General features: G+C 43.4%; 1 protein-coding gene across 1 annotated transcript; it reads left to right on the top strand.

Annotated features, from left to right (window-relative positions):
- Nucleotides 1–3,821: 3,821 nt before the first annotated feature.
- SAMD13 (sterile alpha motif domain containing 13) lies at nucleotides 3,822–16,577 on the top strand. The gene is made up of 4 exons (XM_062003933.1): nucleotides 3,822–3,920; nucleotides 5,382–5,466; nucleotides 10,177–10,288; nucleotides 15,444–16,577. Exons 2-4 carry the CDS (start codon nucleotides 5,414–5,416, stop codon nucleotides 15,585–15,587), a joined length of 309 nt encoding a protein of 102 aa, XP_061859917.1. The 5' UTR covers nucleotides 3,822–3,920; nucleotides 5,382–5,413; the 3' UTR covers nucleotides 15,588–16,577.
- Nucleotides 16,578–17,106: the final 529 nt, after the last annotated feature.

Raw genomic sequence — 17,106 nt, forward strand, 5'->3', positions numbered from 1 at the left:
GGTACTGCTGAGACCCTGCTTCACCCCAGGGTGCAGCTCCACGTGTCTGCTCCTGGAAGGCAAGTGTACACAGAGGAAAGGGGAACAAGCTCAGACAATGCAGAACTTAAGGGGCTATAACAATACAGAGTTAAAGGGCTATGGTCATTCAGACAGATGAGTGTATATAAGCAAGTAAATACCAGAGAAACAGGGAACTGTTAAACTAATCAATATTGCCACAGGAACAAATAAATATTAACTGTTTTAATTTACAATTGAAAAATATGCAAAGTTCTTAACCACCATGGAAGGACAGTGAGACACAGGCTTTCTGACTGGCGGGGAAGGACACGGTTCCTCATGGGCTCAGATCTGTGCTGGATGTGGGTGTGTGAGCTTTCCCCATGATGGTGCCAGCTCAGACTCCAGGGTCTGGAAGGTCACTCTGTAATTCCACATTACTAGGTCAGAGATGATGCAAAAGCGATTCTTAGGCTACTGTTGTTCATAGACTGGAAATAGCTATAAGTTAGTTCAGGTTGGGTGGCAAAGCAGACACCTTACACCTGTGCAACTTCCACGTCTGTGATGAGAGTTACTTAAAAACAGGCCCCTGTTCGTGTCTCCTGCCCCTCGTGCTGCACAGGATGAGCTGATGATTTCTTGCCACCGGTCACGTTTGGATGAAATCCCTCCCCACCTTGGCTCTCTCTGGTTTGCTTTCGCCCTCACGGTGAGCATTTTCCCTCTGGCTGCCAAGGCACCACAAATGACCAGTGCTGGCCCTGAACTGTCTTCCTGAACCTTCCAATGCAAAGCATCTCTCGGAGAACACCCCCGCAGCGGTTACGATACACGGCGCTTCAGCTGGCAGCAGCCCTGAGCCGCCCCAACGGCTCCGCACCGCACCTCGCCGCTCTCCCGCTCCCAGCGTGCCCCGCGGCCGCCGGCTGTTAGCGGGGCCGGGCCGCTACCGCCGCCTGGCGCCCGGGGCCCCTGGAGCCCGCTCCCCGCCGGCCTGCCAGCCAGCGCCTTGCCGGGGGCAACTGCCGCCTTCCGTCGCTGCTGACTGACAGTGGAATACGTATCTTATCTACCGTCCTGGTCTACGGAAGACTTAGGTTGCACAGAGCAGCTTTGCTAGCTGTCCCTGACCTGGAGCCACAAAAGTGCTCCATCATTTCCTCACTTAGCTTTCCCCGTGAACGTGTTTAACTGTGTTTTTACCCAGGACACTGGAGTAAGAAAGGTTTAAAAAGCTTAATTTTGCTGTGTGAGAGCAGTACTCGCTGCACAGCTGCCAGGGTGCTACACTCTGCCACACATGTGATGTGTTTGGTCTTCATGTAGAGACATCACTTCCAGGGAGAAAAAAAAGTAGCTTTGCAGTAGGAAGTGTATTTTTTAATACCCAGAAAACAGGGTCAAGTGGTATCCCATATCTACGCTGATTTCTGTGTGTTTCAGAAGCAGAAGTTTAGAAACAGGATTGATTCCTTAACCCGGATCAGCCAACTCTGTTCTCGTTTTGTCCCCTACGTGGACAGGAAATGTTTGGGGTTTTTGGGGTTTTCGCCAGAAGTGGGATGTGAACAGTGAGATAAAAGTCTAATTCACTTTCTGGCTTTGTTTCCTTCCAGATATAACCTCATTTTAATTAACTTAAGTTATCCCAATGAATGAAAATACAAACCACAGACCATATTCCACATTGAAGTTTTCCACAACCTGTCTTCTTAAAATTTCCCTCTTTACTCTTTTAGACATAACGCATGCCATGTGTGAGCTTTGCTTTGAATACTCTAAGGATTAATTGAAGAACATGATGGAAGGAAGGGGAGAATGTGAGTAAAATAGATGATTTATATTTATATCCTCAAATGTCAGTTCATTACCAAAGTTAGAAACCAGCTGATGCAGAAAACTCATTATGGTCTCATTTAGAATGCTTCTTTCTTGTGAGACAAAAAAGTATTGCCTTGCATGGCTTAGTTTGCAGTATGCTTTGGGATGTGAAGTAAAGAGGGTTTTCTTTAGGGTGCAGTATGTTTAATACTCTATTTAACTTGCTTACCTCCATGTATTTAAAATCCAGAACAGTGAGGACTTCCCCCTGCTCTCCATTCTCAATGCTCCTATTGATAGGCCAGTCCCATTATTTGCATAATTTTTGCAAGCTTTGGTAGTATATTTGGCAACACGTAAGTCAGGCAAAAGGAAGCAGTTGGAGAAGTTACATCCACAGTCCTTTGTACAACAGTGCATTTTTTTTCCTGTCATTTTAGTGTTTGTAGCTGTGTCAGATGAGCAGTTAGGTCACTAAGATCTCTGTTCAGGAGTGCAGCCAGGGATGCAGTAAGCTGCTTCTGGGAGAAAGGCAGAGGCATAGTGCCTGGGACAGCCCCACACACATGCTTTGGAGGCCAGTGGTTCTATCTGTCAGTGCTGGCTGGGGCATTCTTGTCACAGAGTCTTGACTTGCTCTGCAGAAATCAGAATGAAGTCATCAGTTGGTTCAGTGTGAATCCCTAGGTAGCTGGTAATGTTCTCCTTGCCTCACAGCAAACAGCAAGGGTGTAATTTGAGTGGTCTGACTCAGAAGGAACTTCTGCAATTAAAACATCCCACAAGTATGGACTAACTCAGACCATTCACAGAATCACAGAATGGTAGGGGTTGGAAGGGACTTCTAAAAATAGTCTAGTCCAAGCCTCCTGCTAAAGCAGGTCCACCTAGACCAGGTCACAGTCCTGACTGTTAAGGATAGTCAAAAGATCACAGCATCTGAGTTGAGGTTGGGACAGCAAAGCCCTAATGTGGGGAGAGCAGAGGGTACTAGTTGGTTGGTTGGTATTGCTTGCTTCTTTGCCCTAGTGCTGACAGTGTCATCTATGTCACGCTTCTATGCCATTAGAAAGCATCCCAAATGAAGGGAAATTTGGACCAAAAAAAATAAAGAAATTTATATAAGAAAGGGGGAAAAAAAGGTGGAATGTCTGGAGAAACTTGCCAACGTTTGTATTAGTCTCTGGGGGTGAGATTTTATTGCCAGTGAGCCAGATTTATTTATTTGCAGGCACTCTGAGTTGTACAGTGCAGCAAATCCCGTGGGTATCTGTGGGTCTTCTTTTGAAAATAAGGTGTGGCGTTGACAGGAGTGAGAGATGTAGCTGTCGCCGGGACTCGGTCTCCCGGCCTCTGTTCCCGCGGTCCTGGCGGTGTCTCAGCGCTGGTGGCACGGCTGCCGGTGCCTTTCCTGTCCTCTGAGCTTGCCGATGCTCCACGTCCAGAGAGTCAAGTGTCTGCTACTCACCTGCATGTTGGCAAACTCATTCTAGTTTTATGCAACTTTATCAATTTTCCGAGATGTAGCCATTCCTGTTTCCCACTTTCTGTAAAATTTCCTCGTCTCAGTCCCGCATCCTTCACTCCCCCCCGTCTCACCGTTACTCCCTCCACCCCGTTTGGCGTGGATGTGTTTACAAGGAGGTCCCAAGAAGCGGAGGTCACGAACCTGCCCCCGAGCGCTGTTCGCCGGTCTCGTGTGCCGGGCGGGTTTGCCGCCGCCCTGCCCGCGGCTCCCCCGCAGGTGAGCGCAGCCGCTCCCCGCAGTCCTCGGCCCCCGCGCCAGCCCGGCGCTCTGCTCGGGGTGCCCTCGCGAGCCCCCCGCGGTGCGGGCCGCTGCGGGGCGGCAGGCGGCGGGACCCCGCGGCGCCGCGGGCGCAGCCCTGCGCCTTTAAAACGGGCGCCATGACGCGGGCGGCGGTTGGTGCGGGCCGCGTGTGGCGGGCGCGTCACGCGGGCCGGGAGCCAGGCGGGGCTGCGCCCGGTGCCGAACGGAGCCGCCTCCGAGCGCCCCGCTGCCGGCGGGGGGCGGGGGCCGGGGCTCCGCCGCTCCGGAGCAGCCTGTAGCAATGCTTTGGTTTAGTTGCTCGTAGGTAGGTTTTTCTGTCTTACTTCCCCCCCCCCGCCCCCCATTACCGCCCCCCTCCTCCCCCCCGCCCCGATCCGTTCCCCTCCACCCACCCCCGCAGCCAAAAATTGACAATGTGGTGCAGTGCTGCCTGGCGAGCGGTTTCGGAGATGCTGGTAAAATGGTGAACGCGTGTCACACAGTCCCGGCGGAGCCGTCTGCTCGCCTGTCGCGGGGAAGGGAAGCCCCGGGAGCACCCCCTCCACGCCCCGAGGGCCGCGGGCTCCGCGGAGGGTGCCGAGCCCCGGGGGGCTGCTAGGTCCCGCGCGGCCGGGGCTGCGAGACCCTCCCCGGACCAGCGGCTGCGGTGGTCGTTCTGCAGTCACCTCAGGTGAACCAAGAAGTGGTTAGAGGAATGCGTTGAGTTATTTGGTCAGCGCTGCACGAAGAAGCATCTTTCCGATTAGTTTGCTGCTGCTTCCTCGATGCTTTACACGCTGCTAGCTGTGTAATAAAGGCTCTTTCTTCGCTTTTTTTTTTTTGTTGTTCTTTTTAAAAACCCTGGTAGTCTTAATAGCTATCCTCTATTTTTGCAAAGTTTTAGCTGGAGAATGTGATTTCCCTGTTTTGTACTTCTCATAGCTCTGTGGTATTTCACTGGCATCCATTAATGCTACAGCAAGAACAACCTGAGCCCTTGGTCAGTTCTTCAGTGCTCTCAGACATAGAAATGGCTTACTTGAGAACCTAAAGAAAAGGCTGCGGTCATTTCTGGATGTTGTGTGAGTGATGGAAAGAACCGTGTGGTGAAAGTACTCCAGCATACTGCAAGGAAGGAAGCAAACTGGATTTTTTCCTGTGTCCTTCGCATGCTCCTTTCCTTTCCAGAGTTCAGTATACTAGAAGTAGCTGTGTTAGTGCAGGAAAGGTGCTCTTATGGATAAGATACTGATTTAGGCCTTATGAATTTGGCAGTTGATTAGTAACTCTGCTTACCAGCTTTATGTGTGAGACGAGTATAAGTCACTTTGTGCTCATTTGTATCCCAGATTCCCATTTGTAAAACAAGGCTATGGATTTCAAAACCTCACTAGGCTAGGATTGTACATCTGTTGAGTCCTCTGTATAGCAAGATGACTGAGGGCATAGTAAGCTCTCTTGATATCTAGCTGTACGTTGCAAGGCAGTCTTTGTGTGTATGAATATATAGCTCAATCAAAATGGTGTTAGTTTCCAAAAGGACCAAATGTAACCTTAATTGGTTTTTAGGCATGAAACATTTCTTGCTTTTGAAGCACAGGTCAACTTTTTCTAGTTCATTAGCTATTACTAGCTTTGCTAGGTTTCTGAGGAAAGCAGAATTGACAGCATGTTTGCTCTCAGGTGGAAACACAGTTGTGTGCTTGTTTCTGTTATGTTACGTTGCTCTTTTCGTACTACCTAGTATTTAAACACAGCTTTTTTTTTTCCCCATCCTGTTGATCAGTTGGTGAAGTAAAAGAAACCTCTACCTTCTTCATGCTAACTGTTGACATGGAAAACAAGGAAAATGGCTCACTGGATGTCAAAAAGTAAGTGAATCCTAATGTTCAGTTTATGTAAACAGCACATGGATTTAGATTGTAGTTTTTCTTTCACTTAGTGTGGTTAGCAATGGTGGGCACCTCCATCTTTTCTCATTTCAATCCTTTCCTGTCCTCAATTACTTTTATTGTATTTCAACTTTGAAACAGAAGCATCTTGAGCACAAATTGATTGAAAGGCACACGTGGGAGGACTATATAACAGAGAGATGCAGAAGCTAGTAACTTAAGTTAGAGGTATACATTTCTCCATTGATTTCTCCTCTCAACCAGAGACTTAAAGCAAGTAGTAGCACTGTAACCAATACTCTACCTCTGCTCACTTTGTGCTAGTGGCCTTTGCAGAACTGGTGTCTGATGAAGAAAAGTGTCCTGTGTGGAAATTTTCTCTCTGTCTCATTTAGAGATGCATATATGCTTCTCTGCTGGCTACCCAACTATCTAGATCTGACAAGTAGTAGCAGCAGCAGCACATGTCTTTGGTGTCAGTTCTCTCTGGGACAAATATTTTAAGCTGTTTGCTGGAGAAGCCCTGAAGTGCTGGACTTTTACTTCAGACCGAGGCTGAAAATAAGACAGAGACATGGGGTACACTACTCTGTAATTTTCTTTGATGTGATAGACTGCAGGCTAAGAACTGTTTTGGAGGCATTTCTGCATCCTCAAAAGTCAGCAGTTCTTAGATTAGGGCTAGCAATTGTGGATGCAGTTATGATCTGAGAAGTGGAGTTCTGTGTGGGAAAATTTGATCTTGCTACTTTAGGGTCATAGAAGCTGTGCTGAGAGAGATATACAGAGACAGTAAAAAAACCAACCAACCAAAAAACCAAAACACAAAGATTAGGGGGATTTTCTTAGTCTGCTCTCTCAAACTGCAACACTTCTGCAAAGCTGCACCTCATTTTTCTCATTAGCATCTTTTTTCTGTAAGGCTTCCAAGAAAACTTGGCAATGCTTAGGCTCCTAGGCACTAGAGAAATACTGATAGTAGTAGTCATGTTGATAAAACACTTATTATGACACAGCATCCAAAAGTCTGATGGCAGCCATTGAAATTGGCATGTTCCCCCTTCACTTGAGACAGTGGTTACACCACACCACCAAAAAATGCATTTTCCTGTTCAGTGACTGTGAATGGATTATACTGTCTGTGTGTCCCTCAGAAGCTGCCTTCGACTGACAGTCTTGCTTCTACAATGAAGACTCTGTGGTGGGAAGAAAGGGAGGCAGTCAAAGAAAGGACAGCTTACACTTAATCATTTTCCCCCGCGGCTTAGGTGACAAAGGCTCACCTACTTATTGCGAAGGTGGATTTTAAAACCGATGGGGACTGTAATTAAACTGATCAGGAGCTGTCATTTCTAGATGAGTGTTTACAGTATACATGTGTATATATCTACAAAGGAAGTATTTGGCACTTTCTTGAAGTGGTTATAAATAGCTTGGATAAAATCAGTTTGTTCACTGCTATATCCTTTCAGGCCTTGCTGCTTCTGCCACACGATGGCAATAAAAGCACAGGGACAGTGATGAAAAGCAGACAAGCTTAATCTTTATTCATTACCAGTGTATCTTGTATCTCCTTAGAAAGCCTAAAATACCAGTCCTCTTAAGATTTTCCAGCTTCCAGGATGCCGGGCATAAACTGGTGTATGGCTGTTATATATTCTTTTTCATGGTCTCAAGAATAGAGCCACGTGCAATAGCAGGGCAAGGAGGAGACAAAGTATAGAAGCCAAATGGGCATCCATATGGATAAATAGGTTGAAGTCCAGCCAGCCTCCAACAGCCTGCCACATACCTTTGAGTCTTTTGCAGCTGTAGCTCTGGAAATTTGGCTCCATTTGAGATCCAGCATGATGCTATTCCTTGAGGCAGGAACTTGCAATTATTTCCTGTCATTAGTTAATGACTAAGGTAGAGCCCCTGAAGCCTGGGATGGGCAAGACCAAGCTGCAGTTGCCTCTCTGTAAAAGAAGTGCTACATGAAGAACTAACACACCTGGGCTGAAGGACAAAACTGTGGGGAGGAAGCTTTGGACCATATTTGGTTTGAAATGAAAGTATTTTGGGAAGTAAGCAAAATACAGTTAGGATGTATTTTTACAGACTGAATATTTTATTTGCTGTTTAGGAAGAGTTAAACTCAATATCTTTTGGAATTATTAATTTAAAAATACTGAGTTGTTGAGGTTTTGTTTGTTTATTTTAAATATTAAATAGAAGATCAATCATTGATAGCGATGGTCTTTGTCTTAGGGAAAACACAAAGATTTAGGTACAGTTGCAGAGAGAGACCTTGGAGTCCTAATTGATAGTAAACTAAACATGAGCCAGCAATGTGCCCTTGTGGCCAAGAAGGCCAATGACATCCTGGGATGCATCAAGAAGAGCATGATTAGCAGGTCAAGGGAGTTTCTGTTCCCCCTCTGACCTGGTGAGGCCTCATCTGGAGTCCTGTGTCCAGTTCTGGGCTCCTCAGCTCAAGAGGGACAGAGAACTTCTGGAGAGAGTCCAGTGCAGGGACACCAAAATGATCAGGGAAATAGAACATCTTTCATACAAGTAAAGGCTGCGGGAACTGGGGCTGTTTAGTCTGGAGGAGATTGAGGGGGGATCTCATTAATATTTATGAATGTATAAATGGTGGGTGTCAGGAGATTGGGGCATTCCTTTTTTCTATGGTATCTAGCAACAGGACAAGGGGTAATGGGGATGAAGCTGGAACACAAAAAGTTCCATTTAAATATAAGAAAAAACTATTTCACTGTTCAGGTGAGGGAGCCCTGGCACAGACTGTCCAGAGGGGTTGTGGAGGCTCCTTCCTTGGAGGTCTTCAAGGCCCACCTGGACATGTTCCTACGTGACCTGATCTAGGTGAACCTGCTTCTTCAGGGGGGTTGAACTAGATGATCTCTAAAGATCCCTTCCAAGCCTACCATTCTATGATAGTTCTTCAAAGGGTGCTTTTACAAATATGTGTAGGTTTTATATGGGGCTTTACACGTTTTACTGCTTAAGCCTCAGAATGTGCACAACACCAAAAGTCTTAATTGAAAGGCATTCTATGATTTATAAAAACCAAACCCAAACAACCCAAATCCAGTGCATCTCTGAGAAGGCTGGATAGTCTCATTTTCAGTTTTGCTGAGTCTTGTCTTTCAATGTAATTGCAATCAGTGAAGCAATTCATGAAGTCATTACTTGATGAGCAAAAGTAAGAATCTCTGTCTCTTTGCTCACTGCTCTGAGATATATACCTTGTGTATATATGCTCTGAGATACATACATGTATTCTGTGTGATAAGTGAAAGAAACTGCTTGTAGATGGCCAAGTGTAACATATAGTGTGATATCATGTCTGCAATGCGAGTTCCCTAGGGCCAGAATTTTGTTGCCATATTGAGAGGTATATTCCAAGAGGCAGGGGAAAAACAAAAATCATTGTGTTCATGGGTTCTCTTTCCCAGGGCTCAACTAGTTATAGAAATTGAGACATCATAGCTAGTTAGAAAAGTAGTTGACCCTTGATTCACAGTTATTTTGCTGAAAGACTTTCAAGTCTAGTGAAGACAGAAGTGGTGACAGTTAGAAATGAGAAATTCAAAGGACAGAACAAAAATGCTCTCAGGAGAGTATAGTCTGCGTTTCTTTTCTGCTTGGTGCCTTTGAGAATCAAACTCCTGCCTCTAAGCTTCAGGACCTGAGATAGACAGGATTCTGACATGTGCCCTGATCTGTACATTTTGGACATTTCTTCATTAGTATTATGATTAAGCATGCAGAAGGGTGAAAAATGTCTGGCACAAACTTTGGGACTCCCAGTTGGAGAAACATATGAAAGAAGTTCTTTCTTTTGATGTGTTGGGCTTCGTCCTCCTATACTGCTATAGCAAAAGCAATCAAGCTCGCTGTGTGTCTTTTTTACAATGAGTTTGCAGATTCACAAAGGTTATCTGAGATGGAGTGATGGCAGGTTGGGGATAAAGATCTGAGGTATATAAGATAAAGATAGTAATATGAACGATTGATTGTTTTGCTACTGTGGAAAGCAACTGCAAGAGGTCAATCAGAGGAGGGCTTCGTGCTGATTTTGTATAACATGTTTTCTTAGATTCACAGCTATTTAAGAAGTCCATAGATTTGTCCAAAGATTAGTGCAAGAACAACTTGGGGAAATTTCCTATATTGAGCAATTAATGCAATAATTGGTGCCTCTTTGTTTTTTTTTTTTCCCCCAGCTTTACAAGGTAGGGATGTTCTTTAGTAGTTTCTGGCCATGTCACAAGGAAGCACAGTCTCGTCTGGAAAAGAATAATCTTTCTAAATAATAACTCTTTGTAAATAATTGAAAACAAGCTGCAGTCTTGAAAAATAGGGATTTGATATGCCAGTCATTGTAATCTTTGTTCTCCATCTGCAAAGGCAGCATGCTGGCAGAAGAAGATCCTGGCTGATTACCTTTGCCTAATGTGAAGAGTCAAATACTCTCTTAAAGGGAGGGGTACCTCAGTTGTCCCCAGCATCAGGTCTGTGAAATGACTGGGAATGACTGCTCTGTATCGGGCCGGGGAGGTGTGTCAAAAGATACTTTTCCTGGAGGAAAAGGGAAAGAGGGGATGTACGTGAGGTGTGCAGAGAAGCAGCAAATGCTCTGCACACATTTAGTGTTTACTTGTCTGGATTTGCACTTTGCAGTTCAGTAGAGAACGGGAGACCTCTGGATCCGGCTGACTGGGCTGTTATCGATGTTGTGAATTATTTCAAAACAGCTGGATTTGAAGAACAAGCCAATGCTTTTCAAGAACAGGTAAATCTGATAGGAAACGCCTTTTTGACCGCCACCAGTTTCTCACATTGCACATTTTTGCCGTGGACCTGGCTATATACTATTAAATGGGAGTGAAAGTCCCACATTAATGGGAGAATTTGAGTCTCTTCTTGGGTGAAAATCCATGTGATTAGGATCTTTGAGTAATAATATTGTTCTACAAGGTGTGAGTGATGGGTTGGAGTTTGTTTAAAACAGTTATCTGAAAGGTGAGAAATCTAAACATATTTTCTGGCTTGGACATGGTCTCCTTACACAACCAACTCAGTTTCACTATTTTGTTCTTTAAAATGTGAATGGTAATTCTCGTCTTCCTGAGTGTGTTGTGCAAATACACATGTGTGTATTGTAAAATCCAGGGCCTCTAAGAAGCAAGTAGTCTTTGAAGACCTAGAATGAAAAAGAGGCTACTGTGTTGCATTGAACTTGGCAGTGTAAGTGGACAGGGAAAGGACAAGTTGGCAATAAAGGGGAAAGAATCTTTTTAGACACAGGAGCACTGTGTTTGTAGGATTCAGTCTGAGAAAGCTTAAGTCTTCACTTCTGGGCCTTGTAACTGCTGATCCTAATGCATATCGTCTTGTGGTAGATTTGATCATCAAAGAGTTTATCAGTCATACAGCCCCTTGTAACTTGCCCATCAGCACACTGGTAGGGAGTATTCATGGGGCAGGATGGGGAGGTTTGGTCACTTGGCTTTACAGCTCCCCTAGTCCATAAAGAAGAAACTTGCATCTTCAGATTGTCAGTGTAGCACTTTCCCTGTTAAGTCCGCAGGTTTGTGTGCCACTACCAATAAATTAGTTACGAATACTTGTATTTAGTTATCAAAATAAATAGATGGCTGGACTTTCCAAGACACTGAACTAGTGCAAGTTACTGACAACTTTGCAGGGAAACTACATCTAACGTGAAATAATGTTAGTGTTGGTCAGGTTAATCTTGCTGACCTTCAGCACCTGGACAGTGTAATCCCATCTGTTTGTAACTGGGGAATATAACAACATCAAAATTTAACTCTTTGTTCTTGGGGATGAAAATCTTTGGGTTTGGGGGTAAGTCCCTGTCAGGGTGCAGAAACTGACTTTTTCTGCAGCTGCTACTAGTTTTTTTTTAATTTGAAGGTGGGTAAGCTGGCAAAAACCCCAGTGCTTCAGTGTATCCGTTCCTTAATACCAGCATCCGTATCCTGGAGACGTGGCCTCTGGGTTTTTTTTTTCTCATACTGACAGATACCTCTGACTTACATCAAATATCTTAAGTCAGCTGAGGTGCAGAGAGATTGTCAATAATACTGCAGTAATTACTACTGATCTTGCAGCAGCAAGGTGAGGCTCACTCATGAGTTTTGGCAAAGCAATTTGCAACAGCCTGATGGAAAGCTGAATACAAGCAGAGTGTAAACATTTTATTGGTATTCTGCAGTGAGGGCAAGTGGCTTCAGGAGGATAGCTGAAGTAAGCTGCTTTTTAGCAGTGTGTTGTCAGGGCTCTGCTAGAATAGCCACAGGCAGAAATGTGGCTGTGATTCTGCTGCCAACTTCGCTTTATGCCAAAGCCTTGGAGAGAGAGGCTGATAGCTACCACCAGGATGCGGCCAGGAGATATGGGATGGACAGTCACAGAAGAAGTCATTACCACTTCCTTCCTTCTCCTTTCCCTTGCAGCATGAGGAGCAGCAAGTGCCCAGTTCTCTGTGCCAACTCTGCCAGCACATTCCCTGTCTCCACTGTGACTAGCCTAGGAACAACCCTGTCTCTAACCTCTTACCAGTGCTGGTGGTCTGTTTTCTAGTCACTCACGTTAACTCTGTGGACCCATGGTATTTGTTATCAGGATCTTCCAGCAGTGCAGTCAGGGTCACTTTGAACCCTCAGCCGTCTTGCTCTGTAGAGTCACCAGACAAGCTCTGGCTGTCTCTGTTTTTCTCTACCATTTGTACTGCAGCTTGCATGTGCCCCAGAAACCTAAATTCATTTGATCTGCTGTTGCCCTAAATAGGTACTGAAAGGGGAATGAGGTTGTAAATAGTAAAGCAAAGTATTCTGTTTCACCTACAACACTGGGAAATTGTTTTCCACTGAACTACCTCAGTAGGAGTAGCACAATGGTTTCCATGGCCCAGAATGTAATCATGAGATCTATTATTACATTCAACTTTTACACAACAGTAACAAGGTCCGCACTTTCTTTTCATTAATATGAATACATCTGGACTCACACAAAGCAAGCGACACAAAAGAGTTTTTAAGGACTGCAGAATGTTTTATTAAAACTATATTGTAAGTTCTGGTAAGAAGTAATAATTGTATGATGATTATACATGATTCCTTCTTGGAGTTCCCCTGATGTCAGCAGGTCAAAAGAGCTCACTGATGAAAACAGATTCAAGTGAAAGATTTTGCCAAATAACAAAAACCCCATAACATCAGCAAGCAAAGCAGAGAAGCCGAGAACTTGTGGGTACAGGGTAACTAGAGAAGCAGGCCAGATGCAGCATGAGGGTGTGAATGCCTTCAGAGAAATGCTGCCTGCCAGTACATGGCTGAGCTCTCTCTAGGAGCCCTGGGAGCACAGGGGCTGTGGCTCACTCAAAGACTGAAGCTGTTTGCCATGTCTCCAGACACGCTAGCGCTATTTCGTTATTGCTAATGGCCTCTTAACCATGAGTATTGTGATAGCCAAATAAGCCTAAGTAACCAAACAGTAGTTTGCTGGGTCTCACTGCAATGCCTTACCAGCAGAGACACTGGAGTCTGATGCTAGTGTGTGTCCACTGCTGCTTTCTAGCAGAGCCATGGCATGGAGAGGCATGTGAGCACGCTGGCTGCCATGCTTTCGTGTTACTGTACTCTAAAACTGTGCAGTTATCAGTCACTTGGAGAAAGAACAGAAAAGGTGCTGGAAGGCCTTGAAGTTTAACTGCTCCTCCAGTTATTTGCTGAAGACAATATGAGAAGACAACATATGAGGTCATCTTGGCACAGTGGGGAATTGCTAATGGCTCTAGTTGTTCAGAGAGGTGCCTCTGCAGATGATGTTAAATAGACATACCAAAGGCTGATATCAAAGCTGCATCCTGAAAAAAAATCCAAAATATTAGAGAAGTAGCAGAGAAGAAATTCAGAGAGGTCACCAAAGCACACAAAATCTTATCTGCTGCTAAAAACCAGAATGACTATGACAAATCTACAGAAGCAGATTTAAGTGGAAAATGAAAAACAAGTGGCAGAGGTAAAGCTTACAGTACACACAAAGATAGAAAAAATGCTTGAGTTCCAAATACATAATCACTCATTTTTACCCAGTTGTGTTAGGAGAATTAGCCTTCTAGTCAATGAAAGCCTTAGTGGTTACCAACATTTCTAGAATCCACAGAGAACCCTGTGGAAGAAGAAGGGATATGAATAGATGGATCTTTTCCTGTTGTTGGAGTTTTTCCTCTTCCAGGTACTGGAAGTTGGATCCTACCAAGCTGGAGACTGTTCTTCCTCCTTAGCATTGAACAGGAGCTCCAAAGACAACTTCAGACCAGTCATATCAATGAGCAAAATTCTCACTGGTGGCAAACTTCACACAGAAAGAATTGTGATGAATAGGAACGATAAGGTAGAAACTGTCTTTGATGATTAAATTCTCAGCAGTAAGTAGAAAGAGGCATCTGCTATAATTGGGTAAAAAGTTATTGGAGACTCTTTTTGTTTTAGGAATTACATTGTGTTCTTAACAGGCATATCTTTTGAGGAGGTTTTAAAGAAATTCCACTTTGAGCTGATCTTTGACTATGTTGTGTTTTGTCCATGTATTTTTTATTTATAAACTTTACCAAATCATAGCAGAGACCAGTCTGGACAAAATCATGCTTAACTCTAATAGAAATCTTCCTTTCTTCACATTGTATTGTAATCAAGGACAAGACTTCTTAACATTTCCAACACAATATTTGATATTTTAAGGAAGATACCGCAGTGGGATAAACTTACGTGTGATGTTTATAGTATTTATAAACCAAACCAATTTTGGCAATATTTTATCATGGACAGCAATAATAAATGCAAGCAATTGAGCTGTTTGTTGGCTGTTGGTAACAAAGCCAACATTTAATAGTAGGGGTTTTTTATTAAAAGTAAAAAAGCATGCAACAGCAGAGTGAAGTCCAGTGCAGAATGCCATGAGGCTAACCACTTGTTTAGGCAGTGATGACCTTTGGAGGTCTGGCTGTGTTGTAAGATGCCAGTCCATGCATTGTTGTGTAGCTGTGTTTCTCAGGTAGTGCAGTCTTATTGAACTGTAGGAATGTGTAAAGAAAAGGATGGTCCCATGTCTAAAACAGAGATGGGAGTTGAGAGACTGGGTTCCTTCTCTTCCATTTTGACTTTTAAAAAGTTACTTACAGGTAGTTTTCAAACATACAATAAAGTTTTGAGGTAGAAAGGAGTATACAGGATTTCTAATCTAAATAGGTAAGAAAGCCAGGGTTTAGAGGGGAAAAAAAAATCCCACATCTGTGACACAAAAGTGGGAATTTTAAGCAGATTCAAGTAGGGGTTGTTGAGACCTAAGCTGAAAAGTTACTGTGTTTATCCTGTTTGGTTGTAAATGGAGGATGAGAAGTTTTATTCATACTGAGCTCTGCAGTGGGGCCCATCTAAAAGGTCTGTTTGCTGGAATCTGCCGTGGCCCAGGACACAAGAGGGAATTGGCCTCTCACAGAAGGCACCTGAAGTTACTGGCAGGTACTAACTAGTCCAAACTTGCATGTCCCTGCCAATGGCAACTCTTCTGAAGTGCACTTCATAAGCTTTGTTAAGAGTATCTTTCCCTTAATATCTGATTATTAGGCAATCTGAACGTGTACCTATTAATTTAAAACAGATTTACAAGGAAGGAATTTTGAAACTAGGCTCATTTGGGTTTTCTGCTTGACGAAATAGAATTTACCCCTTAGTCAGCACCGGTGAGCACTTGAAAAGCAGACGGCAGGATTTAGCAGGTACGCACAGAGTGTCAGGAAAACAAAGGCTTCCGTTTCTTTTCTTGTTGGTGCTCTGTAGCAGCCTTCAATTATTGCATGACTATTCTCATCTGTTAGATTTGCACTTTTGTTTTAATCAGGTCTTTAATTCTTCTCACAGGAAATTGATGGCAAGTCATTACTGTTGATGACAAGAAACGACGTACTGACTGGACTTTCATTAAAACTGGGGCCTGCACTGAAAATCTATGAATATCATGTAAAACCTCTACAGACACAACATCTAAAGAACAACTCTTTATAGCGACTTATCTAATTGGGGTCATGCCGTGCCTCAAACAATAAATAAGCAATTTGGTTTCATGTGATGGAACTTTGTAAAGAGAGAATATATCTATTAAGAATTTAAGCCAAATTAAGATATATATCCTATTGGATAGAGTTGGCAATATACTATATACTGGGTCTGAACTGAGAGAGGTGGTGTGTATTTTTAGATAGTACATAAAGATTTTCTCTTTTAGGAAGTGTCAATGAGCATGTTGAGATGGCTACGTCACTGTATCTAGAGCAAAAGGAAGGTGTCTCATTCTCATTTTCGATCCAGATGTGCTCTTGATTTCATGAATTAACATACCAAAAAAAACCCCCAACCCCAAATAAAGTTTACATGCATCTTTGGGAGTGAGGAACCAATTAAAGTAGGTTTTGGTTTACACTAAAGGCCTACTAAAGTTATTACTGCTTATAATATTAGGATGGAACTGACATTTGCCAACTCACCCTTTTTTGCAGAGGGTCCTATTTTGACCTTATTAAGGTTTACTTGTGGTATGCTGCAATGTTTAAAGCTGTACATATAACTAACATAACCCCTTCGATAGTAGAAGGTGTTGCTGACAGGTGAAACTGGGTTGTGTATTTTTTGCTGTCCTTTAAATTTCTAGCTTGTTTTCACCTGTTTTTAAGAGGTCTATGTAAAGTATGGTTGGTTTTTAAAAGCTTGTGTTGCTTTGCAAAACAAAACAAACCAGAGCTTCATTTTATTCCTTTTTTAATTTATAACTTGTTTTCTAACATTATACAGAAATTTGTAAGAGGAGTAAAATTCTGCACACTTTTAATATTGTCTGTCATTGGTGGTGTAATGGTTGATTTCTCTTTTTTTAATGTTAAGGATTTGAATACTTGTTTTAAAAACTGAAAGAAGCTGTCTTGTCACCATACATCTCTGTTAAAAGAGAGTCTTGTTCACTCTGTTTGTACCAGTTCCCTATTTGATAGGTTGCTTGCTATATCCCAATAAAACATTGCTTATGTTTGGATTCAGTTTACTTTACAGATCTTCTGCTTTGTCTGTTTCTTTCTTGTGGTACACCTGAGCACCTGATTTTCTTCATTTTCCCATTAAAAAGGTACCAAAACCAACTTAATATTCGGTGTCCTTTTGATTACTTTTAACACCACCAACCAACGTATTTAAAGATTTCATTAGTTTTGCTTTTTCTCCTCTATTGTTATATACTGCTGAAGGAGAGTCCCTGGTGTATGGTATCATACATAAACATGCTTACTTGTCATATACAACATATTTACTTGGAATTTGAGACACGTGGTAGGAAGTGGGGATGTATTCACCATTTCTGTCCCTTGTGCAGCGCTCACTTCACGTATCGGTCTGTTAGCAGTAGGCTTGTAAGTCACAGCCTGAATTCTGCCTACGATTTTTGTTGTAGTTGGCAATGTCCAGAGATACCTACTGGGAGTAGGAATCTTCTGAAGACTAGATTCAAATAGAAAGCATCATCCCTGCCTTGAGGAGT

This window comes from Colius striatus, chromosome 10, assembly GCF_028858725.1.
Source record: "Colius striatus isolate bColStr4 chromosome 10, bColStr4.1.hap1, whole genome shotgun sequence".
Classification (NCBI taxonomy): Eukaryota; Metazoa; Chordata; class Aves; order Coliiformes; family Coliidae; genus Colius; species Colius striatus.

What these genes read in the sequence shown, in the direction of transcription:
- SAMD13 (XM_062003933.1), top strand. Translation starts at nt 5,414, where the DNA reads ATGCTAACTGTTGACATGGAAAACAAGGAAAATGGCTCACTGGATGTC. An exon ending in GGCTCACTGGATGTCAAAAA is followed by an intron (nt 5,467 to 10,176) that starts GTAAGTGAATCC and finishes TGCACTTTGCAG; the next exon opens with TTCAGTAGAGAACGGGAGAC. An exon ending in CCAATGCTTTTCAAGAACAG is followed by an intron (nt 10,289 to 15,443) that starts GTAAATCTGATA and finishes TTCTTCTCACAG; the next exon opens with GAAATTGATGGCAAGTCATT.